The sequence below is a fragment of the Acinonyx jubatus genome, chromosome D4 (genome assembly GCF_027475565.1).
Source record: "Acinonyx jubatus isolate Ajub_Pintada_27869175 chromosome D4, VMU_Ajub_asm_v1.0, whole genome shotgun sequence".
Taxonomy (NCBI): Eukaryota; Metazoa; Chordata; class Mammalia; order Carnivora; family Felidae; genus Acinonyx; species Acinonyx jubatus.
The window spans coordinates 62,551,702-62,570,220 of NC_069391.1; the positions used below are offsets into that span (position 1 = coordinate 62,551,702).

Below are 18,519 nucleotides of genomic sequence, written 5' to 3' on the forward strand. Positions count from 1 at the left end.
CCCAAGTGCCGACCCCGGCAGGAACGTAGACCTGGCAAAGACGGGTGGGTGTGGGCTCCAGGGGCCCAGATGGGGCGAGTGTTGTCGGAAGATGTTCCCTGCAGACTGGGGTGCGGGAGCTGACTGCAGCGGGAGCGGGGAAGATCCAGGCCGGCGGGTAATGCGCGTTTCCGTATTGGATACTGACTATGAGCCCGGCACAAAGCGCGCCCTGGCGTTGGACTTGGAAGCCAGAAAGACCGGATAAATTCCGCCTTTGTCACCTGGGCATAAGTGAGGTTCTTATCTGAAAATAAGGATAGTAGTTAAAAACTGCTTTGTGGTGTTGTTCAGAAAGAGGTAAGTCATAACCTATAATGCATTTAGCCAAGTGTTAGTAACACTAGTAAGTAGTAGGCAATACGCCAAAATATAGTGTTGGCTCCCATCATATTTGAAAGACACTTTGTTCTTTTTTATTTAGTATTTAACTTAGTTTTTGCAGCCACCCCATTTATAGGAATAACCATATCCTTAAAAAAAAACAAAGAAAGAAAGAAAAAGAAAATGGGGGTTCAGAAGAGTGAAATTACAGACCACAGGTCAAAAAGGCGATGAAGCCAGGATGCAAATACAGATAGGCTTTACTCCTAAATTCAGCTATTCCTAATACCCTGCCTCCCTAAAACCCAACATTGTAGGCTTCACGGCAGTAGCAGAGTGACTATGATTGTAAAGTTAGCATGATGTCACTCTCTGACATAAATGTCACTTTCTGACACGTGCATCTATTCTGGGGCTTCTGGCATGTCTCCAGAGCCTCTGGATAAGACTGAGGCTCCTGGTACCTCCTGTGCTGTCCAGGCTGTCTCTGTCTTCAGAAGGCACAGTCTGATATCTAGTGCAGTGCTGTCCAGTAGATAAGGTGAGCCCCATTGGTAATTTTAAATGTTCTAGTAGCCATATTAAAAACTAAAACGTGAAATTAATTTTAAGAACATACTGTGTTTATCTCAATATATACAAAATATTCTTCAACATGTGGCACTAGCCACATTTCAAGTGCTCAGTAGTGGGACGTGGCTAGTGGCTATAATAATAGAACAGTTATAATGATCTTGAAGAAAATCAGGCCCTACACTAGTGGTGCCCAACCAGGGCGATTTTGCTCTCCAGAGGACTTTTCGAAATGGCTGGAGATGATATGGTTTGTCACAACAGAGGAGGATTGCTACTGACATCTGGTGGGTAGACACCAGAAATACTGCTAGGCATCCCACAACGTACAGGACCCCCCCACCCCCCGTCACAAAGAATTCTGCAGCCCAAAATGTCAGTAGTGCTGAAGCTAAGAAATTTTGCTCTCAATGAAAGTTTCAACTAAAAGGAATTTGTTTCCTAGGCCTAAATCTCAATGTCTTTGGAACGTTCTTTGGAACGTCTTTGGAACGTTCATCTCTTGTGTGGCAAGCAGCAGAGGAGCCCTGGGGACAGGAGTCCCACCTGGAAGAAAAGTTTATCTGACAGGAACCATATTCACCAAAGCTTCAGAACAAATGCAGAAGAACCCAGAAAGGAGTGGGTCCTAATTTGTTCCACCAGAAGCATTTTGTTATTACCTTTTCCAGAAAGAGCCAGACTTGGTGATGTCACCACATCCAGAAGCCATCACAGACTGTATGACAGTGGAAACTGGTCCAGCTTGCAGAAGGTGGTGAGCTGGGGTTGGAAGAGATTGGTGATTGTCAGGCCGTACAAGAAAAGCCAAGCCAGAGCCAAGGAAATTCATTCTCTGTCCCTAAACAGCCCCCTATTTTCTTCATTCTTCACTTACTTTGCAGATTCTGAGCCACTCTCTCATTGTGTCCATCAGAAGGGGCATCTAGGGATATGCTGAGGCTTCCTTTATCCTGAACATAAAGAATTACAAAATGACAGTATAGGAGTAGATTTCTATCTCTGACTCTTTTGAAACTTTTAAAAAACTGGAGCCTCAGATGTATGTCCCCTGGTCACCCAGGACAGAGCTAGGAGGAAAGCATAGTGCTGTTCATTCTGTCACACGTAAGTCACTAGAAGTGTCTTATCAAAAGTCTTACCAAAAGTCCTTTGTTCAGAAGAACAAAAGTATTTTAAAATATTTGGTCACTAAGCATCTTTTTTTCCCAGAGTTTTCTGTTGATTCTCTAGCTCAAAGTATAAATAATATTAATAGAATATTAATAATCAATGGGGAAATAATTCACAGTCACCTAGTGAAAAATAGCAAGGTTACATCCATGTGATCATATCAGAGATGTACTACATATTCAGGGAATGAAGCACTCTGTGGTGCTTCCTGCCCCTTCTCAAGGGTCAACAGGACATTTTTCCATAGGGAGGCTTTTCCCCAGCTGGTGTGATGAGACTTTTAGGCAACTGAATGCAGAATCTCACCAGACCTCTCATGATTCCTTTCCTCTTTCCTTATTCCCAGCTTATCCTTCACAGTTGTCCGTACTCTCCCAACAACAGCAGAAAATGGACACAACTCAGGTGAGTTGTATGTATGCACCTTTTTTTATAATGGATTTTATGGGTGGTTAATTAACATAGAAAAGTAGAAATAGAAATAGATCAAAACCCTCACACTTTGTGAGTTCAAGTCCCATGTTTAGGCTCTGTGCTGACAGCTCAGAGCCTGGAGCCTGCTTCAGATTCTGTGTCTCCCCCTCTCTGTCTGCCCCTACCCCACTTGCACTTTGTCTCTCTTTCTCTCAAAAATAAATAGACACACAAAAAAATTTTTAATAATAATAAAAAAAAGAAATGGATCAAAACCATTCAAGGAAGATACAGCAAAGCAGATGAGTAGTACAGCAGAGTTGGCATGTGGATAGATGCAGTCCTCTGACGTTACAGATTTTTCAAAGTACAGGGGCAGATTTCTTCCTGACCTAATAGCCATGGCAGAGAGTCAGACAGACAATATTTGTTTCAGATATGCATTGATGAGAATCTTAAACCAAACATTCCTCGTGGAGTCTAAAGTTACTGAAGTCAGGAAAAATGTCTTTGTTGATCTTCAGGTAGGTGATAGTGCAGATCTTTCCAGAACGACCCTGAAATAATTATAGAATGTTGTTTCCACTTTTTCCTCAGTGGAAGTAAAGGGCACATTACCAAAGCAGGGCTTTCATTAATACAGTTGTCTGTGTCAATAAAACAGAAGAAGTAGACCTTTCTCTGATCATCCTGCTGGACCCAGAGATAACACTTAGACTGACTGGAGCCCAGCATGAATAGCTGGTACATTCATGTCCTAAAAATAGCTCTGTGTACATATTTCTCTCAAGTGCCCATATTGAACAAGCTGTTTAGCAGACAGCTTAAAGTTCTATTCTCTAGCAAATGCTACTGCACTTTCCATTCATCTTTCATGCCGCTGCATGTGCCTGTGACCTACACTCACCAGTGACCTAATTACAGTTCAATCCAGTGGGTCTCGCACAGATCTGTCTGCAGTGTCTGACTCCACCCCTACTTTGTCCTTCTGGAAGGTCTCCCGTGTTAGTGTCTGTGTCGGTTTATGCTTGTTTCTTTTGTGGAGTCACCTTCCTTCTCTTGCCCTTTCACATGTCCCTTCACAAGTTTCCATTCCTTCTCCCTATTTTTCCAGCTAGTCTTCTTGACTCCTTTCATCCCCGCTCTGGTTTGAACAGTGATGTATTTGTTAGTTCTTGCAAATGTGTCTCTGCAGCCCACTGTGACCAGTAGCACTTTTTGTGATGATGGAAATGATCTTTATCTGCATTGTCCCAAACGGTGGCCACTAGCCACATGTACCTGTTGAACACTCAAAATGCAGCTAGTGTCACTGAGTAACCATATTTTTAATTTAGGTTTCAAATAGTCACACGTGGCTAGTGACTACCATATTGGACATAGTTGACTCAACATCTCTCTGTAGGTATCCAAAAGGCATCTCCAGCTCAATTGATTCAAAGATTTACAGCCCTCCCCAAACTATCCCCTCATCTTTCCCTCCCTAGTCAGCCAGGCACCCAAGCCACAAAAGTGTAGTGCATCCCAGGCTCCTTTTGTTCTCAGTCTCGCAACTTCTGCCACATCTGGTGTGTACTCACGTCTTGCTACTTTCCTATTTGTCAAAGATGACAGCTATTTTATACGGTTAAACCTAAATGCATATTTTAAATGCATTCTTGGGGTGTGTGGGTGTCTCAGTTAAGCATCCAACTCTTGTCGGCTCAGGTCACGATCTCCTGATTCATGAGTTTGAGCCCCACATCAGGCTCTGTGCTGAACCTGCTTGGGATTCTCTCTCTCTCTCTCTCTCTCTCTCTCTCTCTCTCTCTCCCTCTCTCCCTCTCTCTCTCCCTCTCTCTCCCTCTCTCTCCCTCTCTCTCCCTTTCTCTCTCTCTCCCTCTCTCCCCCTCTCTCTGTGTTCCTCCCCCACTTGTGCTCTCTCTCTCTCTCTCAAAATAAATAAACCTAAAAACAAATAAATGCATTCTGCTACTTTATTCCTTTTTTGCTATCTCACAGTATCACAACTGAACTGTTGGAATAGATTCTTTACTAACCTGCCCATTTCTTTTGTCACCTACTCAAGCACACCTTCCACATGGGTAGTTCATCTAAATGCTAATGAAGTAACGTCTTGTCCTTGTGTAAATCACCTCTTGGCTCTTTACCCCATATGATAAAATTCCTAATTTCTCAAGACAATGTTCAGGCTTTGGAAGCATTACCCCTTCCTTTTATTTATTTATTTTTCCACTTTTTTTGGTGCTCTGACTTTTTTGATAACTATTGAGCAACCAAGATGTTCCAAGAAAGTAGCATGTGCCATAGTTACAGCTTAAACAATACAGATACTTTTCTTCACTAATAGTGTTCACAATCTAGTGGGGAATATGACATTTAAAAAAATTTGCTATTAAAAATATTACTAAAAGGTAAAAGAAAAAAAATTACTAAACCAAACCTCATTGAGTTTTTTAAACATATCCTCCTATCCCTAACCGCTTCATATTATCTTTTCATTGTCTCCTCTGGATTGACCTTTAGAACCACATCCTCATCCTGTGCATCTGGTGCTGTGGATTGAATTGTGTTCCCCCACCCCAAATTTATATGTTGAATCCCTACCCCCCAGTGTGACTGTATTTAGAGATAGAGCATTTTTTAAAAATGTCTATTTATTTATTTTGAGAGAGAGTGCACATGTAAGTGAGGAAGGAGTAGAGAGAGAATCCCAAGCAGGCCCCGTGCTGTCAGTACAGAGCCCTGATGTGGAGCTCGAACCCACAAACTGAGATCATGACCTGAGTCAAAGTCAAGAGTCTGATGCTCAACCAACTAGCCATCCAGGCACCCCTAGAGAGAGAGCTTTTAGGAGGTAATGGAGATTAAGTGAAGCATAAGGGTGGGAATCCTAATCCAGTAGGATTGATGGTCTTACAAGAAAAGAAAGAGAGAGACAGATTTCTCTCTCTACACATAGGCACCAGGCAAAGGCCATGTGAGGACACAGCAAGAAGTGGCCATCTGTAACCCAGGAAGACAATGTCACCAGAACCCAACCATGGTGATACTCTGATCTTGGACTTCTAGCCTCTAGAACTGTGAGGAAATAAATGTCTGCTATTTAGTCTACCCAGTCTGTGGTATTTTGTTATGGCAGCCCAAGCATCTAAGACACTTGGCTCTTTATTTTTCTTTTTTCATTTTATTTTTAATTGTAGCAAAATGCAGAAAATATATATCATTGTAGCCATTTTTTAACTGTACAGTTCAGTAATATTAAGTACATTCATATTTCTATGCACCCAGTCTCCAGAACTCTTCATCTTGCAGAACTAAAGCTGTATATCCATTATTTTTTGTAAATGTTTATCTATTTATTTTGAGAGAGGTCATGAGCAGGGGAGGGGCAGAGAGAGAAGGAGAGAGAATCTTAAGCAGGCTCTGTGATGTTATTGAGAAGCCCGTCTCACTAACCATGTGATCATGACCTGAGCCAAAATCAAGTCAGGCACTTGACCGACTGAGCCACCCAGGTGCCCCAAGCTATATATCCATTAAACAACAGCTCATCATTCTTCTCAGCATTTGGCCTCTGGCAGCCACCACTCTACTTTCTGTCCATTAATGTCCCTACTCACATAAGTAGAATCATATAGTAATTGTTTTTTTGTGACTCATTTATTTCACTTAGCATGAAGTTCTCAAGTTTCATGCATGTATCAGAATTTCCTTCTTTTTTTTAAGGCTGAATAATAATACATTGTGTGTATATACCACATTTTATTTATCCCTTCATCAGGTGTTAGACACTTAGGTTACTTCCACCTTTTGGTTATTGTGAATAATGCTGCTATGAGCATAGGTGTACAGATACCTCTTCCAAGAATGCCAGTCTTGTGGGTATTTATTTCCCGAAGTGGCATTGCTGGTTCATGTGGTAATTCTACATTTAATTTTTTGAGGAACCACCGTACTGTTCCACAGTGGCTGTGCCATTTTATATTCCCACCAGCAGTGCACAGGGATTCCAGTTACTCTACATCCTTGCCAACACTTGCTATTTTCTGATAGTGGCCATTCTAATGGAGATGAGGTCTGGCTCTTTACTTTTGACCTGCTATGAGTCAGCTTTGATTGCCTCATCCAGGAAGTAATACTCTTCTCTTTCCCCTTGTCTCCCTCTGTGCTAATTTCCCCTTTTCTGAATCTGCAGAGCCCCATTATAACTTCATGCATTGGTGCAAGTCACCTGATAATGTATTTGTCTCTCCAGTTAGACTATTAGCTTCAAGGTGTGGAACTACCATGGGTTCATTTTCATATGCTCCATTCTAAGCCCTCTTCTTTAGTTGAGAATGCTCATTAAATTGTTTTTAATAAAAGATTATCTCCTCTCTATATAGAACTAGGCCACTGAAAAAATTTGGATTTCTTTTTTTTTTAATGTTTATTTATTTTGAGAGAGAGCCGCGTGTGTGCACGCACACATGCATACATGAGCCAGAGAGGGGCAGAGAGAGAGGAGAGAGTGAATCCCAAGCAGGCTCCGCATTGACAGCACAGAGTCCGACTCCAGGCTAGATCCTATGAACCATAATATCATGACCTGCACAGAAGTCAAGAGTTGGAGGCTTAACCATCTGAGCCACCCAGGCACCCTAAGAATTTAGATTCCTATTTTCAGACCACCTTACTTCTTATAAGGCAGAGCCCGTGCCATTACTATCTTTTGTCCTAGAAACCTGTGCATATTTGTATGCATTACAAAAAAGACCTGTTCTTCTTAATAAAGGATGCTCCAAGAGGATGTTTTCCTGACATCACCACCCCCATCTCATGCTTTTCTCTAAAATGCTGTCATTTAATTAATAAATAAGATGTTGTCATTTAGCCTCCTCATCTTTAAGACTGGATCATCTCCAGACTGTCTGTGTGCTTCTGAGAAGAACTAAACTTCTTGTGGGCAAGTACAGTCCCCTTAGAGGGGATAATACATAGGAGGTGCTAGGAATAATGTGGAGCTTTCTTCCTTATACATGGGAAACAAGTTAAGATTAAATGAATTAGCTAATCGATTGTTTGAATTGAATCAGCATCAGGATTTGCAATTTGTCAGAGAAAGACTAAGTCAATCAAAGGTGGATAATTGAAAAGGATCACGTCAGTCCTGAAAAACAAGTGGGATTTTAATTGTTGCAGAGTAGGGGGAGGTTACTGCATTTTGAGGGTCCAGTAAGAATCTCTGCCTATTCCACTTTAGAATTCCTCTTAAGGAATATTAAGAGCGAATGAGATAAATGTTGGGACCAGACTAGGTATATTAGTTTGCGAAGGCTGCCATAATAAAGTACCACAGACTGGGTGGCTTAAACAACAGCTTTATTTTCTTACAGTCTAGAGGCTGGAAATCCAAAATCAGGGAATGGACAGGGTTGGTTCCTTCTGAAGACTGTTGAGGGAAGAATCTGTTCCAGGCCTCTTTTCTTTGCTTATAGATGCTTTTTCCCTATGTCTCCACATCATCTTCCCTCTGTTCATATCTGTGTCCAGATTTTCTCTTAAAAGGACACTAGTCAAATTGGGGTAGGGCCCACCCTGATGACCTCAGTGTATGCATTTTGTGTCAGACAAGAGGCACATAACACTAGAAGTTGTTAGATGTTTTCCTTAAGGGTTTGGCTTCATCCTGAGTTCTAACATGCAATAAATTCATGCAATAAAAGCAGTTTTGTGTTTAATCTGGAAGTACTAGCAGACTGTAAAAAACGTGAAAGGGGTGAAGTAAGAGTCAAGACTCCAGAGGTTTTCTTGACGTAAGGGCAGAAAGATGATGATCCCTGTTCCAGAAGTGTATGAGAGCTGAGATTGTGCATATTTAGTATATTTTTTAAGTGGTTTGTGTGTGTATAGTTGTTAATCAGCCTTCCTCCCTTTTGCTCGTTTTGAAAGCTTTTTAGGGGCGCCTGGGTGGCTCAGTCGGTTAAGCGTCCGACTTCGGCTCAGGTCATGATCTCGTGGTCTGTGAGTTCAAGCCCCGCGTCAGGCTCTGTGCTGACAGCTCAGAGCCTGGAGCCTGTTTCGGATTCTGTGTCTCCCTCTCTCTCTGTCCCTCCCCTGCTCATGCTCTGTCTCTCTCTGTCTCAAAAATAAATAAAACATTTAAAAAAAAATTTTTTTTTAAGAAACCTTTTTAATTATTAAAGAATTAATCCCTCTGACATGTAGGACATATATATTTCCCTGTTTCATTGTCTTTGGACTTAGTGTCTGCTAGACCAGGCTCTTTCATTTCTACTCTTGACATTTGGGGAAGTTTTTAATTTATAGAAAGATACAAAGGGATAATAATGTAATAGACCTGTTCCTACCTTCTCAAATTATTAACTATGAATTTTTGTCAATTTTTCTCTTGTATGCATTCTTTATTTTTTCCTTTTATTTATTTCTGTAAATGAGATCGTTTATACTGGTGAAGTACACTCTTAAGTATGAACTGGGTGGATTTTTACATATGTATACATATGTGCAAATGTAACTTACCACTCAGATTAAGATGGAGAACATTTTTGTCACCCTAAAGTTTCCTTCCTTCCAGTTTCCGGTTAATAACCACTGCCCTGCTCTGCAGAGGCAAGTGCTGTTCTAACATCATATGTCCAAAAAAAGGATAACTTCATTTTTTAACATTGTATAAACAGAATCATATAATCTGTACTCTTTTTTAGGAGATGGGGGGGATCTGGCTTTTTTCTGTGTACATAACATGGTTTAGATTATCTGTCTTGCTGCTGTATGTTTCATTACTTTTTTTTTTTTTTTTTTGAGTGAGAGACAGAAAGAGAATCCCATTTGCACTGTCTGCGCAGAGCCTAATGTGGGTCTTGAACTCATAAACTGTGAGACCATGACCTGAGCCGAAACCAAGAGTCAGACTCTTAACCAACTGAGCCACCCAGGCACCCCCATTACTTCCTTTTTATTGCTGAGCAGAAAGTATTTCATTATATGATCATTATGATAACTTTATTGGCTCATTCTCTTGGTGGTGAGTTTTTTACTTTTATTTTCCCATTTGGGCACTATTATGAATAAAGCTGCTATGAGCAATCCTTTGTGTCTCTTAGTATATCTTCATTTCTCTTGGTTATACCTAGAAATAGAATGGCTGTTGCATGGAATAAACATATGTTCAGCTTTAATATATATTACAATTAGCTTTCTAAAGTGCTTGAACCAATTTATACTACCAACGTTCTGACTGTACCAAATTCTCACCAACACTTGCTACTGTCAGTCTTTTTTTATTTTCGTTATCCTGGTGGCTGTATAGTGGTCTCTTGTTGAAATTTATACTTTGCTTTTCTGTAACAAATGCTAATTTCAAACACCATTATTTGTTTTGGGCCATATAATATTCTTTTATGTAAAGTACCTGTTCAGTTCTTTGTTTTAATTGGACTCTTTGCTTTATCTTCTTGATTAGTCGAAATTATTTCTATGTTATCAATACAAGTCATTCGCCAGATGTATATGTTGCAACTGTTTTTGGATTCTGTGATTTGACTTTTTAAAATTAATTAATTTTTTAATTTACATCCAAGTTAGTTAGAGTATAGTGCAACAATGATTTCAGGAGTAGGTTCCAGTAATTCATTTCCTATGTATAACACCCAGTGTTCATCCCAACAAGTGTCTTCCTTAATGCCCCTTTATCCATTTAGCCCATCCCCTCCCACAATCCTCCAGCAACCCTCTGTTTGTTCCCTATATTTAAGAGTCCCTTATGTTTTGCTCCCTCCCTGTTTTTATATTATTTTTGCTCCCCTTCCCTTATGTACATCTGTTTTATATCAAATTCCTCGTGAGTGAAGTCATATATGATATTTGTCTTTCTCTAATTTCGCTTAGCATAATACCCTCTAGTTCCATCCACGTAGTTGCAAATGGCAAGATTTCATTCCTTTTGATTGCCGAGGAATACTCCATTGTATGTATATACTACCTCTTCTTTATCCATTCATCCATCGATGGACATTTGGGCTCTTTCCATACTTTGGCTATTGTTGATAGGGCTGCTAGGAACAGTGGAGTGCATGTGCCCCTTCGAAACAGCATCCCTGTACCCCTTGGATAAATACCTAGAAGTGCAATTGCTGGGTCATAGGGTAGTTCTATTTTTAATTTTTTGAGGAACCTCCGTACTGTATTCCAGAGTGGCTGCACCAGTTTGCATTCCCACCAGCAGTGCAAAGAGATCCTCTTTCTCCGCATCCTTGCCAACATCTGTTGTTGCCTGAGTTGTTAATGTTAACCATTCTGACAGGTGTGAGGTGGTATCTCACTGTGGTTTTGACTTGTATTTCCCTGATGATGAATGAGCATTTTTTCATGTGTCAGTTGGCCATCAGGATGTCTTCTTTGGAGAAGTGTCTATTCATATCTTTTGCCCATTTCGTCACTGGGTTATTTGCTTTTTGGGTGTTGAGTTTGATAAGTTCTTTTTTTTTTTTAATGTTTATTTTCAAGAGAGAGAGAGACAGAATGTGAGGGGGGAGGGGCAGAGAGAGAGGGAGACAATCCAAAACAGGCTTCAGGCTCTGAGCTGTCATCACAGAGCCTCATGTGGGGCTCGAACTCACGAACTGTGAGATCATGACCTGAGCCAAAGTTGGACACTTAACTGACTGAGCCACCCAGGCACCCTGAGTTTGATAAGTTCTTTATAGATTTTGGATACTAACCCTTTATCTGATATGTCATTTGCAGATATTTTCTCCCATTCCATTGGCTGCCTTTTAGTTTTGCTGATTGTTTCCTTCACTGTGCAGAAGCTTTTTATTTTGATGAGGTCCCAATAGTTCATTTTTGCTTTTGTTTCCCTTGCCTCTGGAGATGTGTTGAGTAAGAAGTTGCTGCGGCCAAGGTCAAAGAAGTTTTTGCCTGCTTTCTCCTTGAGGATTTTGATGGTTTCCTGTCTTACATTTAGGTCTTTCATCCATTTCGAGTTTATTTTTGTGTATGGAGTAAGAAAGTGGTCCAGGTTCATTTTTCTGCATGTTGCTGTCCAGTTTTCCCAGCAACACTTGCTGAAGAGACTCTTTATTCCATTGGATATTCTTTCCTGCGTTGTAAAAGATTAGTTGGCCATATGTTTATGGGTCCATCTCTGGGCTCTCTATTCTGTTCCATTGATCTGTCTGTTTTTGTGCCAGTACCATACTGTCTTGTACTATTACAGCTTTGTAATACAGCTTGAAGTCCAGGATTGTGATGCCTCCTGCTTTGGTTTTCTTTTTCAGGATTGCTTTGGCTGTTTGGGGTCTTTTCTGGTTCCATACAAATTTTAGGATTGTTTGTTCTAGCTGTGTGAAGAATGCTGGTGTTACTTTGATAGGGATTGCATTGAATATGTAGATTGCTCTGGGTAGTATTGACATTTTAACAATATTTGTTCTTCCTTTCCAGGAGCATGGAATATTTTTCCATTTTTGTGTGTGTGGGTCTTCTTCAATTTCTTTCACAAGCTTTCTGTAGTTTTCAGTGTTTAGATTTTTCACCTCTTTGGTTAGGCTTATTCCTAGGTATTTTATGGGTTTTGGTGCAGTTGTAAATGGGATCGGTTCCTTGATTTCTCTTTCTGTTACTTCATTATTAGTGTATAGGTATGCAACCGATTTCTGTGCATTGATTTTATATAGACTGCTGATTTCATGCATCAGTTCTAGCAGTTTTTTGGTGGAATCTTTTGGGTTTTCCATATAGAGTATCATGTCATCTGCGAAGAGTGAAAGTTTAACTTCCTCCTTGCCAATCTGGATGCCTTTTATTTATTTGTGTTGTCTGAATGCTTAGGCTAAGACTTCCAATACTATGTTGAAAAACAGTGGTGAGAGTGGACATCCTTGTCGTGTTCTTGACCTTAGGGGGAAAGCTCTCCATTTTCCCCCCATTGAGGATGATATTAGCAGTGGGTCTTTCATATATGGCTTTTATGATCTTGAGGTATAATCCTTCTATCCCTATTTTCTTGAGGGTTTTTATCAAAAAAGGATGCTATATTTTATCAAATGCTTTCTTTGCATCTATTAAGAGGATCATGTGGTTCTTCTCTTTTCTTTTATTGATGTGATGCATCACATTGATTGTTTTGTGGATATTGAACCAGCCCTGCATCCCAGGTATAAATCCCACTTGGTCGTGGTGAATAATTCTTTTAATGTATTGTTGCATCTGGTTGGCTAATATCTTGTTGAGGATTTTTGCATCCATGTTCATCAGGGAAATTGGTCTGTAGTTCTTTTTAATGGGGTTTTTTCTGGTTTTGGAATCAAGGTAATGCTGGCTTCATAGAATGAGTTTGGAAGTTTTCCTTCCATTTCTACTTTTTGGAACAGCTTCAAAAGAAAAGGTGTTAAGTCTTCTTTAAATGTTTGGTAGAATTCCCCTGGAAAGCCATCCAGCCCTGGACTCTGGTTTTTTTAGGAGATTTTTGATTATTAATTCGATTTCTTTATTGGTTATGGATTTGTTCAAATTTTCTATTTCTTCCTGTTTCAGTTTTGGTAGTGCATATGTTTCTAGGAATTTGTCCATTTCTTCCAGATTTCCTATTTTATTGGTATATAATTGCTCATAACATTCTCTTATTATTGTTTATATTTCTGTGTGGTTGTGATCTCTCCTCTTTCATTCTTTGTTTTATTTATTTGGGTCCTTTCCTTTTTCTTTTTGATCAAACTGGCTAGGGGTTTATCAATTTTGTTAATTCTTTGTTCTTTCAAAGAACCAGCTCCTGGTTTTATTGATCTGTTCTACTGTTTTTTGGGTTTTTTGTTTGGTTGGTTAGTTTCGATAACATTGATTTCTGCTCTAATCATTGTTATTCCCTGTCTTTGCTGATTTGGGGTTTTATTTGCTGTTCTTTTTCCAGCTCTTTCAGGTGTAAGGTTAGGTTGTATATCTGAGACCTTACTTTCTTCTTTAGGAAGGCCTGGATTGCTACATACTTCCCTCTTAGGACTGCCTTTGCTGCGTCCCAGAGGTTTGGGACTGTGGTGTTATCATTCTCATTGGCTTCCATGTACTTTTCAATTTCCTCTATAACTTCTTGGTTAGCCCTTTCATTTTTTAGTATAGGATGTTCTTTAGTCTCCAAGTATTTGTTATCTTTCCAAATTTTTTCTTGTGGTTGATTTCAAGTTTCATAGTAGTGTGGTCTGAAAATATGCATGGTATGATCTGTCTTTCTGTACTTGTTGAGGGCTGATTTGTGTCCCAGTATGTGATCTGTTCTGGAGAATGTACCATGTGCACTCAAGAAGAATGTGTATTTTGCGGCTTTAGGATAAAATGTTCTGAAAATATCTGTTCATTCAGATCCCTCCGGTCCAGTGTGTCATCAAAGCCATTGTTTCCTCGTTGATTTTCTATTTAGATGATCTGTCCATTGCTGTAAGTGGGGTGTTGAAGTCCCCTACCATTATGGTATTATTATCAATGAGTTTCTTTATGTTTGTGATTGATTTACATATTTGAGTGCTTGCATGTTTGGATCATAAATGTTTACAATTGTTAGATCTTCATGGTGGATAGACCCTTAATTTTGATATAATGCCCTTCTTCATCTCTTGTTACAGTCTTTATTTTAAAATGTAGATTGTCTGATATAAGTATGGCTGCTCGGGCTTTCTTTCGGTGACCATTAGCATGACAAATGGTTCTCCATCCCCTTACTTTCAATCTGAAGGTGTCTTTAGGTCTATATGTTTCTTGTAAACAGCATATAGATGGATCTTGTTTTCTTATCCATTCTGTTGCCCTCTGTCTTTTGATTGGAGCGTTTATTAGTTCATTGACGTTTAGAATGAGTACTAAAAGATAATGAATTTATTACCATTACATTGCCTGTAGAGTTGAAGTTTCTGGTGGTAGTGTCTGGTTGTTTCGAGTCTTTTTTGCTTTTGGTCTTTTTGGTTTGTTTGTTTGGTTTTTTTTTTTCATCTTTTCTTCCCTCAGAGTGGGGGAGGAACCCTTTGGGGGGAAGGTCGCGCCAAGCAATGGTTGGGTGCTGGTCTGCCCCCAGGAACGTTTGCAGGACCATGCTGCTGCAGATGCCCAGAGACTGTGGCTGGGTGCCAGTCTGACCCAGAAAAAGTTCCCGCGATCATGTAGCCACAGCATTTCAGGGATTATGGTAAATCACAGCACACATCTGGCATCAGACTTCACCCTTAACATACTCTTCCAACATCAGCAAAATGTTGTTCTCTGGGGTGTGCTGGGACCTTTGCCTGTGGGGAGGCCGCAGAGCTTCCACCAGATGTCCTCCCAGCATGGGAATTGCCTCTCCCTGTGTGGCCCGAGGACCCCTCAGACCTTGATCTCTGCTCCTGGGGATTGGCCCTTCCCACCAGAGCACCGCCAGGTATCAGAGCTGCAGCGTTTCAGACTCAGCACTCCCCCTGTTTATAGAATCTTAATGGAATTTAAACCCTCTCCTTTCTCCTTTCTCTCTTTTTTGTTCAGTCCCTTGCAGCTGTTTCCACTCTTCCTCTTTTTCTCCAGCTGCTTTCAGGGGTGAGGGGGAGTGCTTCCCATACTCTTCCCCCACCCACCAACCCATCTCTGTCCTCTCTCAGCAAGCAAAAAAATCTCCCTTCCTTCTGCAGCTCTCTCTCCCCCAGTTCACCTCTCCACACTGTGTACCTGCCGAGTTCTGTGATTTAAGTTGTCCAGATTGTTGTGTTAATCCTCAAATCAGTTTTCTAGGTGTGCAAGATGGTTTGCTGTTCATCTGGCTGCATTTCAGGGATGAGAGATGCAAAAAAACTTCCATGCTGCTCTGCCATCTTGGCTCCCTCCCTTGACTTTTTTTTTAAATAATGTTTTTTGATGAGCCAAGTTCTTAAATTTAATACAGTTCAGGATCAGTGTTTTCTTTAATGATAGTTCTTTGTGTGTCTGCTTGAAAGATTGTTCCCTTTTCCAGGAACACACGAATATTCTCCTATGTTCTTAGTAGATGCTTGATTATTTGAGCTTGATCCACCTGGAATTGTTTTTGTGTGTAGTTTAAGGTAAGTGTCAAGATTTATATTACTATGTGGATATACAGTTGCACTACCACCATTTGTTGAAAAGACCATCCTCTGTCCACTGAGTTGTAGCAAGGCCTCTGTTGTCAATCCAGTGACCACATATATATATGTAGATCTCTGTCTAGACTGTGTATTCTCTTCTTTTGATCCAATTATTTTTCTTTATCCTACTACACAGTTATAATTATTATTGCATTACAGTAAGTTATGAAATATGGTAGTGTAAGGCCTTAAAGTTTTACTTCTTCAAAAAATTTATTGGCTAACTTAAGACCTTTGCATTTTCATAGAAATTTCATCTGTTTCCATAGCAAATCCTGCTGGGTAGTTTTTCAAAGTAGAGGTGAAGCCTTTGACATGTGTCATTAGATTTATTCCTATGTATTTTTTTCTATTTTGATACTATTATAAATAATACATTTTTTAAAATTTTATTTTCTAATTTATTATTGGTTTATTAAAATACAGTGGATTTTTAAATACTGATCTTATATCAAGGCATTTTGTTAAATTTACCTATTCTAGTAGCTTATTGTAGATTCTTTTGGATTTTAAATATGCACAATTGTGTCTTTTGCAAATAAAGACATTTTTACTTCCCTCCTTTCCAATCTTTATGTCTTTAATCTCTTTTTAAGCCTTATTGTCTTTCTAGTACAGTGTTGAATACAAATTATGATAATAGAAATCCTTTTGTTACACCTCAACTGAGGGAGGAGAAAGTATTCAATATTTCACTGTTGAGTCTGGGTTTAACAGTAGGATTTTTACACACACCCTTTGTTAGAGTAAGGAAGTTCTCTTTCTGTTTTTAGTTTCCTGAGAGTTTTTAATCATACATAGATATTAAATTAGTGAAATGCTTTTTCTACATCCAGTGAGATAATAATACAGTTTTCTTCCTTTATTCTGTTATAGGGATGAATTATATTGACTGATTGATTTATCAATGTTTAATCTTGGATTCCTGACATAATTCCTACCTGGTCATAAAATATTCTCCTTTAATATGTCTCTGGGTTCAGTTTGTTAGTATTTCAGTTAGTATTTTTGAATGTGCATTAATGGAGAGATAATTGGCCTGAAATTTTCATTTTATCTACTGTGTTGGTCAGGTTTTGGCATCAATATTATGCTCCCATAAAGTGAGTTGTGAAGTGAGTCCTTATTTTCGGTTCTCTGGAAGAGTTTAAGATTGCTGTTAATTCTTCCTTAAATGTTTGGGAAAATATACTGATAAAGCAACATGGCCTTGGAGTTATTTGTAGCTGGTTTTTAATTATAAATTCAGTTTCTTTAATAGATATTAGAAAATCTAAATAATCCTATTTTTAGTGTCCTTTTTTTAGCTTTACGGACATATAATTCACATACCATACAATTCATACATTTCAAGTATACAATTCAGTGGGTTTATTTTTTTATTTTTGAAAGTGTTTATTTATTTTGAGAGAGAGAGAGATCATGAGCAGGGGAGGGCAAAGTAAGAGTGATAGAGACAATCCCAAACAGGTTCTACTCTGTCAGCATAGAGCCTGTCACAGTGCTCAATCTAAACAAACTGGGAGATCATGACCTGAGCTGAAATCAAGAGTTGGGATGCTTAACTGAGTGAGCCACCCAGGCTCCCATCAGTGTTGTTTTTTTTTTTGTTTTTTTTTTTTAGTATATTCACTGTTGTGCACTCATCACCACAATCAATTTTTAGAGTATTTTCATCACCTAAAAAATTCTGTACCATAAGTTATCATCCCCCTATCCCAACATGCCCCACCCCAGCCAAAAGCAACCACTAATCCATGTTTTGTCTCTATAGATGTGTCTAGTGTGAACATTTTAAATAAATGAATTGTGTGATGTATGGACTTTGTGACTGTTTCTTTCACTTAGCATATTTTTAAAGTTTCAAGGTAAGGCTGTACCACATTTTGTTTATCCATTCAGCTGATGGACATTTGGATTGTTTCTATCTTTTGGCTGTTGTGAATACTGCTGCTGTTAACATTCAAGACATATGTACATATGTACAAAATATATGTATACACACATATACATACAAGTTTTTGTGTGAACACCTGTTTTTCATTTCTTTCTAGAAATTTTTTAATGTTTTATTTATTTTTGAGAGAGAGAAAGAGAGCACAAGTTGGGGAAGGGCAGAGAGACAGACACCGAATCTGAAGCAGGCTCCAGGCTCTGAGCTGTCAGCAGAGGCTGATGTGGGGCTCAAACTCACAGACTGTGAGATCATGACCTGAGCACAAAGTCAGATGCTTAACCGACTGAGCCACCCAGGTGCCCCACCTGTTTTTCATTTCTTTGTGGAATAAATATAGAAGTGGAGTGACAAGGTTATATGTTAGCACTACATTTGTGTTATTCAGGAACTGCCAAGCTGTTTTCCACAACTATACCATTTTCCATTTACACTGACAGTGTATTAGGGTTCCAATTTCTCCACATTGTCACCACTACTTATTATTTTCCTTTTCTTTTTTTAAATTATGGCCATCTTAGTGATTATGAAGTAGTATCTCACTGGAGTTTTTTGTTTGTTTGTTTTATTTTAGAGAGTGAGCATGAGCCAGGGAGAGAGAGAGAAAGACAGAATCCCAAGCAGTTTCCATGCTTAGTGTGAAGTCCATCACAGGGCTTAATCCCATGACCCTGGGATCGTGATCTGAACCAAAATCAAGAGTCAAATGCTCTATCGACTGAGACACCCAGCTCCCCTTTATTGGAGTTTTAAGTTTTGATTTGCATTTTCCTGACAATAACATTGAGCATCTTTTCATGTGCTTATTGGCCATTTGTGTGTCTTCTTTAAGGAAATGTTTGTTCAAATTATTTGCCCATTTTTTAATTAGATTGTCCTTTAGTTCAGATATAAGAGTTCTTTATGTATTTTGGCTAC

At 39.3% G+C, this 18,519-nt stretch overlaps 1 protein-coding gene across 1 annotated transcript in view; it reads left to right on the plus strand.

The window, feature by feature from the left end:
* The first annotated feature begins 200 nt into the window (after positions 1-200).
* LOC106971490 (zinc finger protein 510) overlaps positions 201-18,519 on the plus strand; it is a 33,128-nt gene continuing 14,809 nt past the window's right edge. The window contains exons 1-3 of the mRNA XM_027048137.2: positions 201-339; positions 1,382-2,043; positions 2,456-2,514. Of these exons, the coding sequence (XP_026903938.1) occupies positions 1,977-2,043; positions 2,456-2,514 (126 nt within the window). The 5' untranslated portion in view covers positions 201-339; positions 1,382-1,976. The remainder of the gene's footprint in view (positions 340-1,381; positions 2,044-2,455; positions 2,515-18,519) is intronic.